This window comes from Aulonocara sp. 'chitande type north' Nkhata Bay, linkage group LG11 (assembly GCF_057382095.1).
Source record: "Aulonocara sp. 'chitande type north' Nkhata Bay isolate Kocher_YH1m ecotype deep benthic linkage group LG11, A_spYH_male_GT1.1, whole genome shotgun sequence".
Taxonomy (NCBI): Eukaryota; Metazoa; Chordata; class Actinopteri; order Cichliformes; family Cichlidae; genus Aulonocara; species Aulonocara sp. 'chitande type north' Nkhata Bay.
The window spans coordinates 8,040,021-8,055,753 of NC_141354.1; the positions used below are offsets into that span (position 1 = coordinate 8,040,021).

The 15,733-nt window shown below is 41.4% G+C and overlaps 1 protein-coding gene and 1 pseudogene across 3 annotated transcripts in view; one reads left to right on the plus strand and one right to left on the minus strand.

The window, feature by feature from the left end:
• The window catches only part of cep192 (centrosomal protein 192), a 33,495-nt gene that overhangs the window by 13,193 nt on the left and 4,569 nt on the right, over nt 1-15,733 (minus strand). For 2 of the 3 annotated variants that reach the window (XM_086310352.1, XM_086310353.1), the window contains exons 9-33: nt 15,489-15,641; nt 15,186-15,336; nt 14,786-15,006; nt 13,805-13,927; nt 12,962-13,117; nt 12,523-12,793; nt 12,274-12,423; nt 12,102-12,166; nt 7,471-7,689; nt 7,095-7,236; nt 6,893-6,975; nt 6,499-6,786; nt 5,650-6,334; nt 5,397-5,502; nt 4,996-5,152; nt 4,100-4,787; nt 3,801-3,992; nt 3,382-3,530; nt 3,015-3,245; nt 2,702-2,827; nt 2,165-2,305; nt 1,885-1,948; nt 1,580-1,719; nt 604-696; nt 184-302 (exon numbers count right to left, since the gene is read on the minus strand). In XM_086310352.1, the coding sequence (XP_086166478.1) occupies nt 184-302; nt 604-696; nt 1,580-1,719; nt 1,885-1,948; nt 2,165-2,305; nt 2,702-2,827; nt 3,015-3,245; nt 3,382-3,530; nt 3,801-3,992; nt 4,100-4,787; nt 4,996-5,152; nt 5,397-5,502; nt 5,650-6,334; nt 6,499-6,786; nt 6,893-6,975; nt 7,095-7,236; nt 7,471-7,689; nt 12,102-12,166; nt 12,274-12,423; nt 12,523-12,793; nt 12,962-13,117; nt 13,805-13,927; nt 14,786-15,006; nt 15,186-15,336; nt 15,489-15,641 (4,913 nt within the window). The remainder of the gene's footprint in view (nt 1-183; nt 303-603; nt 697-1,579; nt 1,720-1,884; nt 1,949-2,164; nt 2,306-2,701; nt 2,828-3,014; nt 3,246-3,381; nt 3,531-3,800; nt 3,993-4,099; nt 4,788-4,995; nt 5,153-5,396; nt 5,503-5,649; nt 6,335-6,498; nt 6,787-6,892; nt 6,976-7,094; nt 7,237-7,470; nt 7,690-12,101; nt 12,167-12,273; nt 12,424-12,522; nt 12,794-12,961; nt 13,118-13,804; nt 13,928-14,785; nt 15,007-15,185; nt 15,337-15,488; nt 15,642-15,733) is intronic. The other variant, XM_086310354.1, reaches the window with a different exon arrangement.
• Nucleotides 10,537-11,771, plus strand: LOC147318425 (uncharacterized; annotated as a pseudogene).

A 15,733-nucleotide genomic window follows, 5' to 3' on the forward strand; every position in this document is an offset into this window, starting at 1 on the left:
CCATTTTAAGTCTAGAAACCGGGGTAAGCATACAGATGTTACACGTAGCCAAATGTCATTTACTAGCAGTCACATTTGTATTATCACAGTTGTTAAAATCCTTTTCAGAATGAAATTGTGGTTTTGTGTTTAAATCTGGTTGCTACAAAAATAACCTCTTACAATCATGAAAAAGTTATATACCTGTCTCTACATTTTCGGTTGCCCTGTGCTTTGAAAGACACAACAATGGCGTGTTCCTCTCCCACTCTCAGAGTCAGTTCATTGGGTGTGACAGAAAAACTGTCCTCGTTGTCACTGCACTGTAAACAGGAATGAAGGCAAACGGCAAAGGAAAAGTGATTCCAGTTGAATGAGCAACAAAAAGGAAGAAATGTACAGTGGAAGGGAAAAGAAAAAAAAAAAAACAGGAGCACAAAGAAATAAAGAAGGTGAGAAAGAAAGGGAAAAATTGAAGGTGGAAGTTGAGAAAGCAAAGAAAAAAAAAAAAAAAAGGCAAAATATCAATGGATCCCTGCTGTGTTTGCCACAATCTGAGCCCAAAATGTCACAGAGGCTTACCCAAACCCCAGATCCAATAAGAAAAGTAAAGGTCAGAATTACCTTGAGTTTCAGCTGCACATCAATGTTTCCTGCATTCTTTAATGGCAGCGTCTGTTGACTAGATTTACCCAGTGGAACAGACAAGCTGACAGTCTAGACAAAGAAGCACAAGAAAGGAAAAACAGTTCGCTACCAACTCAAAAGGCCAGTGTACGTTGACAGAGTGATAACTTATACACGTTAACAAAAAGTTTTGATTTTTTATAATAAAATAAATGAATGTGTCCACTCTTAAATGAATGAGTCATTTTATGAAAACAGCCTTTTTTCCTATTTACAGATGTGCTGTTTACATGCTGTTCAGCATAAATAAAAAGCTTTCTGAATAAAGGAGCAGCTCTCGCCTCTCCGAGACTAGCCTCTTTTCATTCTTCCACAATGACAAAATTATTTTACAAATTTCTGAATCAGAATACTTTATTACTCCTTAGGGAAATTATGTGCTCATCTCCTCTTCATTAACCTTCATAAAAAAACAAAAAACAAAAAAACCCAAAACAAAACCATAAAAAAAAAAAAAAAAAGAAAAAAAAAAAAAGAGCGTCTTTGGTTTAAAGTATGTATTCTTAAACCGGTTAAGTGCACAGCACATACACTCATCCACTAACAACAGATACCCCATTGCTGACACTACTTACTAAACGATACTTGAAAGTGTTTCCTTATTTCTGAAGATGCCACAAACATGATTAAAGGCATAAGACCGTACAAACACCGCCATCATGCAGTGGGGGAAAGCATTTTTCAATTCCCTGGTGAATTTATACGTTTTCTCAGTTAAATCTACTTGAGTTTGTTCTGCTTTACCCTCAAAAAGGGGGGAATATTATTTCTTAGTGCGTACTATAATTGATAGTTGCAAAAACCATATTAACAAGAGCTGTACATATTTCATTGTCATATTCAGGAAGAAATGCTAAATGATGTTAAGCCAGTTGCCATTAGTTTAAGAACAGCCACACAGCAGCTTAGTTACCTGCAGATCTTTAGGAGCATGGACCCTTGCAGTTCCAGACCTGGCCCTGAGGGGAATGCTCCTGATCACACAACTGGGACCAGGGGAGTCCACTTCAATGTCCACACGGGCACTGTACTCATCAGCTGGACCTAGTTCTCCTAAAAAGGATAACAACACACACTTACCTTTAGTAGGAAACAACTTCTGTTTTATTATTTCTACTTCTACTACTCACTCTAAGAATATCATGGGTTAAGTGATTTGTTAAATATATTCAAAAAAAAAAAAGCTTTAAGTATAATTATTGTGTCCAGACTGGTTACCAGAAGAAGCTGTATACTTCTGAGGGGCCTTGAAATGAACCCAGACCATGAAGCTTTCTGGATTCTGGAAAACAAGTTTCATTTATTATGATACATCATTAGGTGGACTTTAGGTCAGACAGGATCTCTCAAACTGAAATAACCATGTTGAAATGCTCTGCTTGAATACCACAAGTGTTTAAGCAAGCCTTTGAGTAACTGTGACACAAACACGTGCAGCCGCGAAATATTTTAAATGGCGGACTCTGACAAGGATTCTAATCATTTTGGCAACTCAAACCTCTCCATAGTTGGCATGCATCACATGATTCATCACAGAAGGAGAGGAAACGGGGGTCATGTGTCCAGTCGGCTGTGTTCCCTCAGATGTCATGGTAACAGGGTGCTTGGAAAAGGTGAAGCATCTCCATGCTGTGGCATTCTGTTGGAATAAAGTTTAGAATGTAAACCACTCAGATACGTTTCATTATACCAACTGTGTTTCTGCTGAACAAAGCAATGCAAGAACTGGTTGTTATTAGTTATCTATGCTCCAGTGCAAACACTGTCTTTTTATAATATAGAAACATTCTCTGGCTTTTGCTTGATCATTAGCTTTGATGTGATATTAACTTTAGATTACGTTATTTTGTGTTTTAACCCATCATTTGAACCTCGACCCTCTGGTTTGATTCTTTACACAAATACATCATCTTGAAACTGGACAGCTACCAAGCATGGTCATTGCAAAACTACTATGGATCAGCACGTGTGTTTTTGAGTGATTTAAAAAGATACATAATCATTTTTATAGTGTCATTATAGTACAGTGACTTACTGCACTGATGACCAGTCGGACGGGTACTGTGGCATGTGTCCTGTTGAGCAATTTCAGAGGAAGAGATTTAGCACCGCCTCCAGGCAGGTCTCCAAAGTCCAAACAGCCAGATTTGCCCACTTCAACCTGAGAACCAAAATGAATTTGAGTCTAGTTAAATCCTGTGAAATGCATTTCATAACGAGTCACCAAAGAAGAGAAAAAAAAGAAGAGTGTCTAAGAATATTAGCTCAGCTAATACTTTTAGCCTTTTTCTTCCCCTTGATTTTCATTTTCATGAATTTTCTTTTAACAAAACACTGGGGAACCTCACCTCCAGAGCAGGGTTCTCCGCTATGGCAACAAGCACCACCCTTTTAGCAAATATGTTAGCCCTGGCAGCCACCTCTGTCTCAGCAGATGCTGGCCAGGAGCTAACACTGAGGACACACTGGTAGACACCAGCATGGGGAGGTATGAACAACACCTTCTGCTCCTCAGTACTCTTTGGGCCAATGATTGTCTTGTTCTTCACCATCAGCCACTGGTAAGGCAAGCTGTCCACCTTTAGGGAAAGAATGAAGCACATGTAAAAAATAAAATAAAATACGGAGTCATGGCAACTCAAGAGATTAAAAAAGAAAAAAAAAAAAAAGAGATGGTGTACTTTAAATATACATCCTGTGACATATGATATTCACCTTTTCCCCATCAATGGCCAGACTATTAACGGTAATTGAAACTTGTTGCCATCTCTCAGACGGGTTGAAAAGGCTGAGGGAGGTCTGTGAGGCTATGCCCACACAGCAGGCATGAGAGAACCGCAACTCCTCTGGCACCACCACTTGGCCTGAAGATGACAGTGGAACAGTAATACATGACAGAGAAACACCAGTCCTCATTGCAGGAAAAGGCATATACTTATTACAAGTACAGACAATGAACTCTATGAAGTGCATTAATAGCCTCATCTAAAAAAATATACAAATTAATTAATTAATTTTAAAAAATTGAGTTATGCAAGTTTTTATAAATTCTAGAGTGTGTACTGATATTTCTTCTACTATTATTGATCACTGATAATGAAGCTAAAAAAACAAAAAAAACAAACAACTGCTACCTCGCAGTTCTTCAAGACCGCTTGTCACCAGAGGATCTGCAGTATACTGACTGAAGGGTTTCCCCATCATTCCAATGTCCTGCTGGCTCTGATGTGGTCTGGGAAGGAGATGGGATCCAGCAGCACCAGAAATCCCCAGAGGACCAGATGTTGTGTGGATGTGTCTGACCGGTAGATCACTGTTTGGTATGCCTGTCAAAAAGGAGGAAGGACTATTTAAAGCTTATATTGTCTGGGTTTAACCGTCATGAAGTACCAACACCTCAGCATGTTTACTTAGGAAGTGAACGATGGCAGACCTGCTGAGGCAACGGTATAGAGACCGCTTTCTGTTGCTCCCACATAAGCAGCTGGATGTAGTGGAGCTTCAGGTCCCAGATACTGCTGACCCAGCTGAGAGTTGAAGAGAGCACGTCCAGTGAGGAGAGACTGCACATCTCCTTGGTGGGGAAGGTCAATCGTGCCAGGACACTGAGGCTTAAAGCTGGGGATGGGCACATAGTGAAGTCCGTCCGATGAAAAGGTTGGAGGCATACCGAGGCCTCTGGTGTACACTGACGATGAAACTGAGCTAGCAGTACCCCACTGCTGGGAGCTCTGAGGAGCTGTGGAGCTGCTAGTCTGTTGAATGTTCAGATTGCTACAATATCCTGAGTCCACTTTAGTGAGCTGCTTTACATTAGACTCAGAGAGGTGCTTGTGGTTCCTGCAGCTGGTGGAAATGTCACCGCTTCTGTTCCCAGGACAGTGGTAGTTACATTCACTCTGGCTGCGGGTGCAGCTCAAAGCAGAACCACTACGTGAGGGGTCTGGGCTTTTATGTGGCCGGGGTGGGAGTGGGTCTAGACTTCTGGAATGCTGTGTCTGCACCTGATCGAGGCTTTTGGAAAGGCCTGGAATCTCCATACAAGACTGTGCATCTGGATCCACAGGTGGGGTAGGACTGAATCTGATGATGGTGGTGCTCAGTGCCATGCTAGAATTATTCTGTTGAGCGCAAACAGCCCAGCACGGGGGGAAAAAAAAAAAAAAAAAAATACACAAAAATTAAGATAAATACAGTACTACACTCTTTTCACCAAAAGCACAACCGGGAACAAAAATCTAAATGAATCATTTCATGTATTTAAGCTGGATCAAATTTTCAATGCTGTTACAACCCAAGTCAGGCACAGTTGACTTTTTCATGGTGTACCTTTGGTTTCTCGGGTGTAGGTACAACAGTGCCATCATTCAGTGAGATGTAGGTGAGTCTGCTGAGACTAGGGCTGGAGCAGTTACCCTGAGGAGAAAGGTCGTAACCAGGATGTCTGTTTGCCAGACGTCCGGCAGATGAAGGTGGTGACAACATACTGGGAAGGCAAGACAACATGGATAAAGTAACAAATGAATAATGGCTAGTAATAAAGACATCTATTAAGTGTCAGTAGTGATGAGTTTTGACTAAATAATAAAAAGATGAATGACATACAAGAGAACAGGGTAGACATTTGAAGACTTGAGCTAAATTTAAAATGAGGTCATGCTAACAGCATTACCAAACAACAACAAACATTAAAAGCATTCATTTTATAGAAACAATGTGTGACACAATACCCATCTGGACTGGGAACAGAGGTCTGACTTGGAGAGGAGTGGGTAAGAGGAGAAGTGGATGGTCTGAAGTTACACTGAGTCTCCTCCATACACTGCTCAGAAAAACCTTTTCGGCCAGAAGCAGAAAAAAAAAAAAATCTTGTAAATATTCCAACTGCAGCAATCCTTACCAATAATCAACATTATGGTGGAGACCAATGCTTTTATGGTACCAAGTACATTAGTCATGTTTGTTTTTGTGGATTACACGCACCAGATGTAGGGTCTACAGAAGACTGAACATTTCCAACATGCTTCTCCAGTGGGGCCGAAGCAGCAGCGATATTCCTGGGTGGTGGTCTCTCACAATTTCTGGATGTGTCCACATGCTTCTGCGTCACGGGAGAGGAACCTTTATGGCAAGGGAGGACTGACTGCCCTTTCATCCAGCCAGGGGAGGTTCTGGGCAAGCCAGGTGAAGCAGCAGAGCTTTTATTAGTTTTGTGTGGGGTTTTAGAAGGGCTACCGTTGGATGCTTGTATGTTCGCTTCTGCTGGCTTCATTCCACCTAATGAAGCACAGGTAGTGGCTGAGGAAGCAGCATGAGATAACACTGTGTCTGTAGGAGGTTTGTGTGTGGAAGAGCCCACAGATCTCCTGGCAGAGCTCAGTGACGGTTGAGGGATAGAGCTGGCAGGCGCTATCGTTGACTCTCTCCTGATGTCTTTCTCCATCCCCCATTTTTCAGGATGTCCTGCCTGAGGGTTCCTCTGAGAGCTGCTGAGATTGTTAGCCCAGCTGCTCAATTCAAGGGTGGTGTGAGCCCCCAAGGAATCACTGCTGCCAGAAACATCAACCCTTTTCAAGTATTTCTCCATATCAAAGCCACTCATCTCTCCTACACACGTGCTTCTCTGCAGTGTGTCTAGAATGCCACTCTGATCGGGCTCAGGGAGGATCTAGATGGAGACCAAAACAGTGTTTCAATGTTTCCATTTTCTTTTTTTAAGTTAAACACTGAAAAAACATGTTTAGAACCTTAACCATTCCTTAATCTGAACTACAAGTCATAGATATAACTAAGACCCTTAAACATATTGTTAAATAAACACTCAATGCTTACATGCAGAGCTGAGGTAGGTTCCTCAGTGCTGCTGCCAGCAGGTCCCGCTTTTGCAGACTCTGCACGATTCCTCGCCCTACTCTTCTTGGACAGCTCCATGATCATGGCAGCCAGCTGTGATGGGTCGTTACTGATGGATGCATCCGCAATGGCTGAAGCAATTGTACTGATACTAAGCATCAGTGGACTGCTGTTATTGTCAGGGAGCGCATAGCTCTGATTAGCCAAGTTTGAATCAGAACTGGGGCCATCACTGCTGTCTGGATGTGCAGCTCTAATGCCATTTTCCTAAAGAGGAAAGTGATTTTATGTCATAAAACTGTCCATGTAATCTTTAAAATATTCAAAATATCATTAAAAAGGGGGGGGGGGGGGGGGGGGGGAATCTACATACCTCCTTTTTACAAGAGTCTACATCAGTGGTCCCTTTTGGTGACATCCTTTCACCTGGAGCTTCAAGAGTTTTATCTAGTTCCTCTGCAAGAAGATGAGTGTAAGCAGAGAAGCACAAAAATGAACAAAACACACAAAAGATTCTGTTCTATTCTATAAGCTTTTAAAATAATGCTCCAGCAACAGCGATGCTACAAACACACCTGGGTTGAGAGTTTTGTCTGCTTCACTGAGATCCATGGTGTCACTGGAAGGAGAGCCATCTCTATTTGACAACTCTGAAGGGTGAATCAAGGCAAATGGCTCCCTTTTTTCTGGAGAGGTAATGATGTAGCCAAAGGATGGCTAGAGGAACAAAAAACAAAAAACAAAAAACAAAAAAAAAAAAACAGCTTTTTAATAATTTCACACTTTTTGCAATTTCTTCTCTTCCTATCAGAATTTGTTCAAACAAACAAAAAACTCTTTGGCAGCTGCATCTGTCCTGCCATGCCCACCTTTATGCAGTCTTAGTAGTCACCCAACTTTGTTGAGTTGGAGAAAAGAACAATTTTAAATTTCAAAGTAGCTTTTACTGACCCTTTTAACTAAATCACTGGAGCTTCCCAAACAGCCGAGAGCTTCAGAACGCTGTCCAAAAAACTGCCCAAAAGAAAGTCGCAGATAGCTTTCATCTCCTTGCAAAAATTCTGATGAGACCTGGGAGGCCCTCATTAGGACGTGGCTGTTGAAGGGCAATTTCCAGGACGAGTCGCTGTGAAAGGTGCCGTTGCTGCTGGCTGGTTCGATCTGTTCCTCCTGAATGATACATTACACCACCAGAGACCATTCTTTACACCAAAACACAGGGTTCATACACATTTTTCAGGGTCAAATTCAAGCACTTTTTAACCCTTGGATGCACAACCTACCAATACCTACACTCTTCCACGAGTGGGGTCAAAAATGACCCCAAATAAAATCAGTGCATTTTGCTATAAACTCGGCTGTTATTCTTCAAAATCTTTAAAACGAAGAGTTGTAACATTCTCATATTTGAGGTATTCCTCATAAAACATGTTTGTGACATGAGGCCCTTTGCATTTTTGTAGCGGAAAGCTGCCATGTGGTTTGTTTTCAGTCGGTAGGCTCTGGTCCTCTTGTCATCAAAGTGCAAGACGGGCGAATATCTTCAAATCTTTGAATTGACATAGTGGCCTTGTAGTGGTTATGCAGAGGACTCCCAAAAAGCACACCGACTGGTACGTCCCCGTTCTTCTCACTTCCTGCAAGAATGGTCAATCAAATGAAGGCCAGGAGCTTATGTTTGATTACATTTTTCCCCACTCTTTTCCCCTTTCTGTGGCTACTCTTCGTGTCCATGTTTGTGCATGTCAGCACTTCTTCTGTTATATTATCAGACATGAACATCTTCCATGCATCTATTGGGGAGACAGTACTAAACCCAGGTGCAAGCCCTGGCCGTCTAATTCAGAATATTGTGGCTAGAGCAGTAAGAGGGGCTCATTCAGTTAGCTATCCATTTCCTCTTCAGAGGACTCTTAAGAGGACTCCTCTGTGTCCGACTGGCCTTGTTCAGTGGGGGGGGACAATAGTCTGGGTCCTCTATATCTGAGATGTCAGATTCTGAGTCAATGCCTCCGATGGGCTCTTCATGCCATCCGTCCTGAATCATTTGTAGGGCAAGGTTCACAGGGATCCTAGCTGGCCTCATAGCAGCCATGGTACTTTAGATATTTAAAAATAAAAATAAAAAAAAAAACATCAGAAAGTACAATGTTTGAAATGCACAGAAAACTATAAACAGGGCTGCGCATAAATGGTCCGCAGGTGCGCATTCGCTGTCAAAATAAAAGACCAGATAAGAAGTTGGAACGCGCGTTTGCATACATAAAATGTTCTGGAGGAGGACAGACATTTGTTCAGAACTCAGAAAGATGTCGGAAAAGCAAGCTCCGTAAGCAATTACTTTGGTGTTCCTCCACCGCAAAAGAAGTGCATATTCTCGGAATTTCTGGGAATACTTTTATTTTGACAGCAAATGCGCACCTGCAGACCACTTATGTGCAGCCCTGACTACAAATCATGTATGTTACTGTGTAAAAATTAATTCCCGATTCATCAGAAGTATAAGTGGGACAGTCAGAGTTGTTAAGAATGAAAGTTTCATAGAAGACTCCATAGGAACTGCCTGGGGTCATTTTTGACCCACTTGTGGAAGAGTGGGGTAGTGATACAAAAACTGCATTTTTTTTTTTTTTTAAATTAATGAAAAAAATAAATAAAAATGTAAATGGCCTCATTTTACAAACATATTTTATGAGGAATACCTGGAATATGAATATATTACAACTTTTCATTTTAAAGATTTTGAAGAAAAACAACCCGTGGAGTCATTTTTGACCCCACGTGTGCGTCTAAGGGTTAAGCACATTCAAGGTGAATTTTCAAGCTTTTCCAGCACATTACCAAAAAAGAAGAAAGCATGTTTCACTTTGCATCACCTCAGTAAGACCTTGTAAAAATTTTAACAAATCATCTTAGGTCGACTTAAATGTCTTTTGTCCCCCTTTTGTTAAAAGAGAAAAATGCAGCACACAAAAATAGTGAAAAAGGAAACGGTTGCCTTACATGCATATAGTGCACAAACTCAAAAAACACATTCCTCTTAAAAATTAAGATGTGCAAATGTGAACAAATCAACTTGTTAGAGATCTTCATCTTCACTGTAAATAAACAACAACCCAGAAAACAAGAAAACTGCACCAAACACCACAAACACCAACAAATGGTGTCTTCTCATCAGATATTGAAGCTTCTTTCCTGTGTGACATAAAAAAAATAGGAGACAGATGTTTGTTTGTTTTTTTGTTCTTTTTAACTAGTTAAGCACCCACGCCCAGAAAAATGGTAAATGGCCTGTATTTGTATAGCGCTTTACTCAGTCCCTAAGAGCCCCAAAGTGCTTTACACGTTCAGTCATCCACCCATTCACGCACCCATTCACACACTGGTGATGGCAAGCTACATTGTAGCCACAGCCACCCTGGGGTGCACTGACAGAGGCGAGGCTGCCGGACACTGGCGCCACCGGGCCCTCTGACCACCACCAGTAGGCAACGGGTGAAATGTCTTGCCCAAGGACACAACGACAGAGACTGTCCAAGCCGGGACTCGAATCGGCAACCTTCCGATTACAAGGCTAACTCGTGAGCCACGATCGCCCAGTGGGGACATTTCATTTTCGAGCAGGAAGCTCCCCCTTTTTGTTATACCCTTTAGATCAGGGGTCGGCAACCTACGGCTCTGGAGCCATTCCAAAATGTCTTGTGACAATCTCATTGGCTTAGGGAGTGATGATGTCACAGGGAGATCTTAAGAATCTTAGGTCCTTTGATGAGTTTCCTTATGTAGGGGTGAGAAACAGCAAGTTTTAGTTCGTTTTAGCAGCATCTGTGTTTGCAGCCTACAAACGTTCACCACAGAAACAAAGTCATCGTATTGAAACTCCAACATGTTTCCAAGAAAAAGAACAACCAATTCAAAAAGATTACGCCGCCTCTCCTTCCTGGCGTGGCCGGCCAATTTCCCCAAATGGCGTGTCATCCTTCCAAAGGGCGTTAGAGGAGAGTAGGAATGAAAACTACCTTCTCCAGAAAAAAATGCAACAAATTGAAGAAGAGAAACTTCAACTGGAGAACAAGTGTAGACGAATGGAAGCCCAAAATAAAGAGCTGGAAGACAGACAACAGCGCCAGCCGGACATAAAAATTATTAATGAGGGCTGGGGAATCAAGTTTGCTCAAACCCGAGAGCAGATTGTGCACCTCATTAAAGAAAACAGGCAAAAGAGTGCAGAACTAAAAGAAATGACCAACCAGCTCCAAGACAAGAAAACGATGACTGATAAGATACAATGGGATCTCCAATACATGGACCGAAGCAATCAGCTCCTCCAAAGAAAGCTCCATGAAGCTGTGGAAGAAAAGAAAGAATTCCTCCAACAGAAGGAAGAGCATGACAAAAAGCAAAGAGACATGCAGCACAAACTGAAGAGCATGCAGGAAAAATACCGAATGCTGAAAGAAAGCCTGGATGAAACACTGCGCCAAAATAAAGACCTTCTTCAACAGAAAGAGCAACAACAAGAAAGACTGAAAGAAGGAAAGCGTATCGTCCAAGACTGAGTCTAAAAATCTAAAACTGCAAGAGTTTTGTAATCAGCTGGAGGACAAAGCAACTAAAGTGGAAGAAGAAAAGGACAAACTGGAGAAACGCTGCTCACAGATGCAGCAAAGGATCGAGCAAAATGCGAGAAACAACTCAGAGCTCGTTAAGGGGATTTTGGTGGAATATAATAACTTGAAGCGTGAAAACACTCAAATGCAGGCACAAAAAGAACAACAAGACAAAATACATGAAGACCTGCAGCTCACGCTCCAAGAAATCCAGAAAAGAAACGAGCAGTTAGAAGACAAGCACAAAGAAGTGCAACAGAGAAATGCAGACATGCACAAGGACAAGCTGATACAGGAGGCAACATCCAAACAACTCCAAGACAAGCTTGAAGAACAACAAGCAACATTAGAAGAGGTGGAACAAAGATGTGAGAGACTTGAAAAGCAAAACACAGAAACAATTGATGAGTTGAGAAATCTCATCCTGGAGAAAAAAAGCGCTCGTGGAAAAGTGCCTGAAAAAAAAGAAAAAATGGTTCCACTTGTTCCGGAGGAGAGACGCTACTGCTTCCTCACCTGATGTAGCCTCGTCTTGCTCCACCTCTGTTAACCCCCCCCAACCAGTCCCGGCAGTTGACTGTCCCCTCCTGAGCCTGGTTCTGCCGGAGGTTTCTGCCCGTTTAAAGGCAGTTTTTCCTCCCCACTGTCGCCAAGTGCTTGCTCAGAGGGGATTGTTGGGGTTTTCTCTCCTCTACCTTGTTTCTTCATTTACTTGCTTGTTTAACTTTTTTTTCAACTTATCTAAATAAACCATTTGAATTTATCCTTTGAGTATTTTTCATCTCATCTTTACAGAATTTTTCCAAAACATTTTCAAACATTCAGATCTGTCTTTTATTTTCTTCTTGAAACCTCATAACAGTGCAGCAGAAACTTCAAGTTACCTGCCAATACCTTCTTTTATTGTATGGCGGCAGCAAACCGCTCTAAATAATATGCCAGCAAAAACTCTGGTGAGGCAGTGATATGTACCTGCATGAACTGGTGCTCCTTTTCAAATTCTTCTTGATCCTTCACTATCTTGTCCATAGCGTCACCTGCAAGAAAAGGAAACATAATCCAAAAACTCAATCAATGTATATTACATACAAATGAAACAGTGTAGTATATAAATCTAATATTATAATAGAGTTGTGGACCATACTTGCAGGAACAAAATCCTCTGTCTCAAACTGGGCAGCACTCTCTGAGGCCTTTCCGGCAATCTCTTTTTCAAAGGACGAGTAATATGCCAGGTCTGTCACCCACTGCCCCTCTTCATTCTGATACACTACATTATGAGTGGCACTGGCACCTGAGGGGAGCAGCAGTGTTGTTAACATGTTACATCAGTCTCAGATTTTTTACATCATAATTGAGCCTCGGTATTTATTCAAGAATAACAACCACCTACCTCGTTGAAATTCCTGCTCTAGGTTGTCTGGGCAATGGTTCCAGCCATCATCTGAATCATCCTGCTCCCGGTGGAAGCTCTGGGAGAAATACTTAGCTTCCAGGGATGTGGAGAGGGGATTGTTGTCATCCTCGCTGGTACTGTCTGAAACTTCAGCAGCAGTAACATCACCACAGGGTCCTCCTCTTAAGCCCAAGGAGGGCCTGGCACCATCAAGCTCATCTATTCCATCATCATCGTCATTCTTGTCATCACAATCTGGAACCAGCACCTGAGGCATAGGTATTGAAAAAAAATGTATTGTATGTAATTTTATTTCAAAATGTGTTAAAGTTGCAGGGTTATAAATATATAAATGCTCAAAAATAGGACTAGCACAGTTGGCTTTAAACAGGCACTCAGGTCTACAAGAGATTTTCACCCCCTAACCTCCATTTACCTGGGAGAGGTGGAAGCTCCCTTGGGTTCCTTGAAGGTGAGACACAGTAAGGTTTGTTGAATCTTGAGGTCTTCTCAGTGCAGCTCCACTCCTCAGGTAGACAGAGTCCAACAGTCTGTCAACTGCAGGCCCAGAGTCTGTGCTCTCCATGGCATCCTGACATTCAGAATTACAAAAAACATGAGCAAATATAGCCTTTAAAGCTCATTACAACTACTGGTACCTCCAACGTTTTGATTGATTACCAAATCATTCCATTTAGTGTGAAGCACTATCTGTTATGTGTACGGAAAAAACAATATTTAAATGTCATAAGTGAAGTAAAAATACAGGATTCATAACAGCAATTTAATGTTCTTGAGAATCAGATGACACATAACTTTTTGAATACCCGAGCATCCTGAGCATGAGCTCAAACCAAACACTGAATGAAAGCTCTGTTGAATATTGTTATTTCAGTTGTTGGAGTTACCCATCTTTTGATTATTAAATCACCTAAAATTTACTGTTAGGTTTCCTTATGTTCTACTTTTGTTACTTTTTCCTAAAATAGAAGCCAAATACAAACTGGTCCCATGATATTGCAATATTAATACTGTTACTCCAATTACCAAACAAGTACATTTTAATAAATAACATCCTTGCTTTGTCAGTACTTGACATATAGTGTCAAGTACTCAAGGAGAAAGCACCAACAATTCAGTTCAACAATAAGATAAAATGTGCAAAACACTATTACAGTGGTAACAGCATAGTATGCACAATATATAATAAGTATAGCCATGCATGACTGAAATGACCACGAGCTGGTCAACTGCAGTTACATATAGCACTTGTACTTACCAGTGCCTCCTGTCTGTCCAGGGCCTTGCTCCAGCTGACATGAGAAAGCCTCTGAGATGCCCCAGAGATCCCCAGAGAGGAGCTGGTCTCTCCTGTTCCAACAGGACCCACACGGTCACCCATCTGAAAATAAAAAAGTAACATTTTTACTTAAAATTAAAGCAAAAAGACAAAAAACAAACACACACAGTCAAGGCCGAGTTATATTTTCCATCTATCAGGGGTCCAAACGGTGAAACACTTAATTGTAAACTTCATGAACAAATGAATGTGTTTTTTTTTTTTTGGTCATAGCTTTTGCAAAGGCTTTTATGGTCAATCAAAAAGGTAAGACTTACATTTGGCATTGATAAATAGATTTCACAACTTCTACAACAAAAAGAAAAATATTGGTGTTTACCACTACTACCCCAATGCTTCCTAATAGATGCACCTATGGTATCAATTTGAAAATCCTAGGTGCCTTTCAGAAAACTTGACCTCTAACCTTGAGGTCAAGGTCAGTGGGATTCAGTGAGATTTCTAGTAGACACACCTATGGTATCAATTTGAAAGTCCAACATAGCCTCGTTATCGAGTCATCTTATTCACAAGAGTTTCAGAAAACTTGACCTCTGATCTTGAGGTCACCCTGATGGGGTGACACTAATACCCCATCAACCTTTTATAGCTAAGGAGTAATAACTATCACAAGCTTAATTCAATTAACCTGTTGTTTTCAGAAAGCCAGGTTCATAAAGATCTGTATAAGGGAATCATTCTTAACACTATATGAATTTGAAATCAAGCAATCAAGATATGTTTTAAGTGTTAACTTTCACTTTTACTTCAAGGACAACTAAAAAAAAGAAAACAAACATTTAGGAATGACAGAAATTTTTAAGGGCTTAAACATTTCATGTCTTAAAACCACAGTCATGTTAACCATGACATAGAAATAATTATTTGCCACCAACTACCGAGTACAGAGCCCATTCGTACCTTTGTATGTCTGGGAAGGCTGATTCTTCCATGTACTGGAAGACCGTTCAGATTATCGTCCTCATCTTCACCTACAGCACTGCTACCCACAATCCCCAACCCACGCAGGGCATCGTAGGTGGTCTGGACATTAGTTGCTGCTGGAAGAGGCATGGTCGACACTCCTCCATCGTTTCCACTTTCTTCGCTGCCACTGCTCCCATCCCCACCTCCTCCATCTCCTGATGTTACACAGCACCAAACAAAAAACTGTGGGTTATACAAGACGCTCGGGAAATTTGTTTCTCATTTTCACATAATCTACTGCTGGTTTAACGATATGACGGGATTGTGGTATGACAGTTTTGTCACTACTACTACTACAGACACACACAGCAAACATTAAAGATGGGTGTTATACCTGTGACAGGAGGGTTGATGACTTGACCTTCAGCGGATCGCCTGTGTCCAATCCCAGATGAGGATGCACCACCCCGACCACTGGAAGCCTCATCCTCAGAACTGCCTCCTTCTAGACCTGGCCTGAAAGTGGGACGGTTGCTTTGTCCAACCTGTCGATTCACACAGAGAAAAACACATGCAATAAGTAAAACAATATTGAGAATGCAGTTCACTTTGATTGAAAATAAAACAGTGGATCTACTGGTGACCAAAACATGTAAATGTAAAAATATCCGATAATATTTCTTTTTGTATTTCTGACCAGCTGTCTGGATGTGCTTGGCAGCAGCCGAGTCCTGGCAGCATCACTGCTCCTTCTTGCAGATTCCAGCTCATCCTCTGTGTCCTCATCACTGGCTGGACAGGAGTCCATACCTGTGGCAGCCAGGCGCACATCGGGCATCTGGAAATCCTCCTGATTTTTTTTTTTTTTTTTTTTAAATTGAGAGAAAGTAAAACATACAGCTTTTAATATCTGGCCCAAATATGATTAAGAAAAGTACAAGC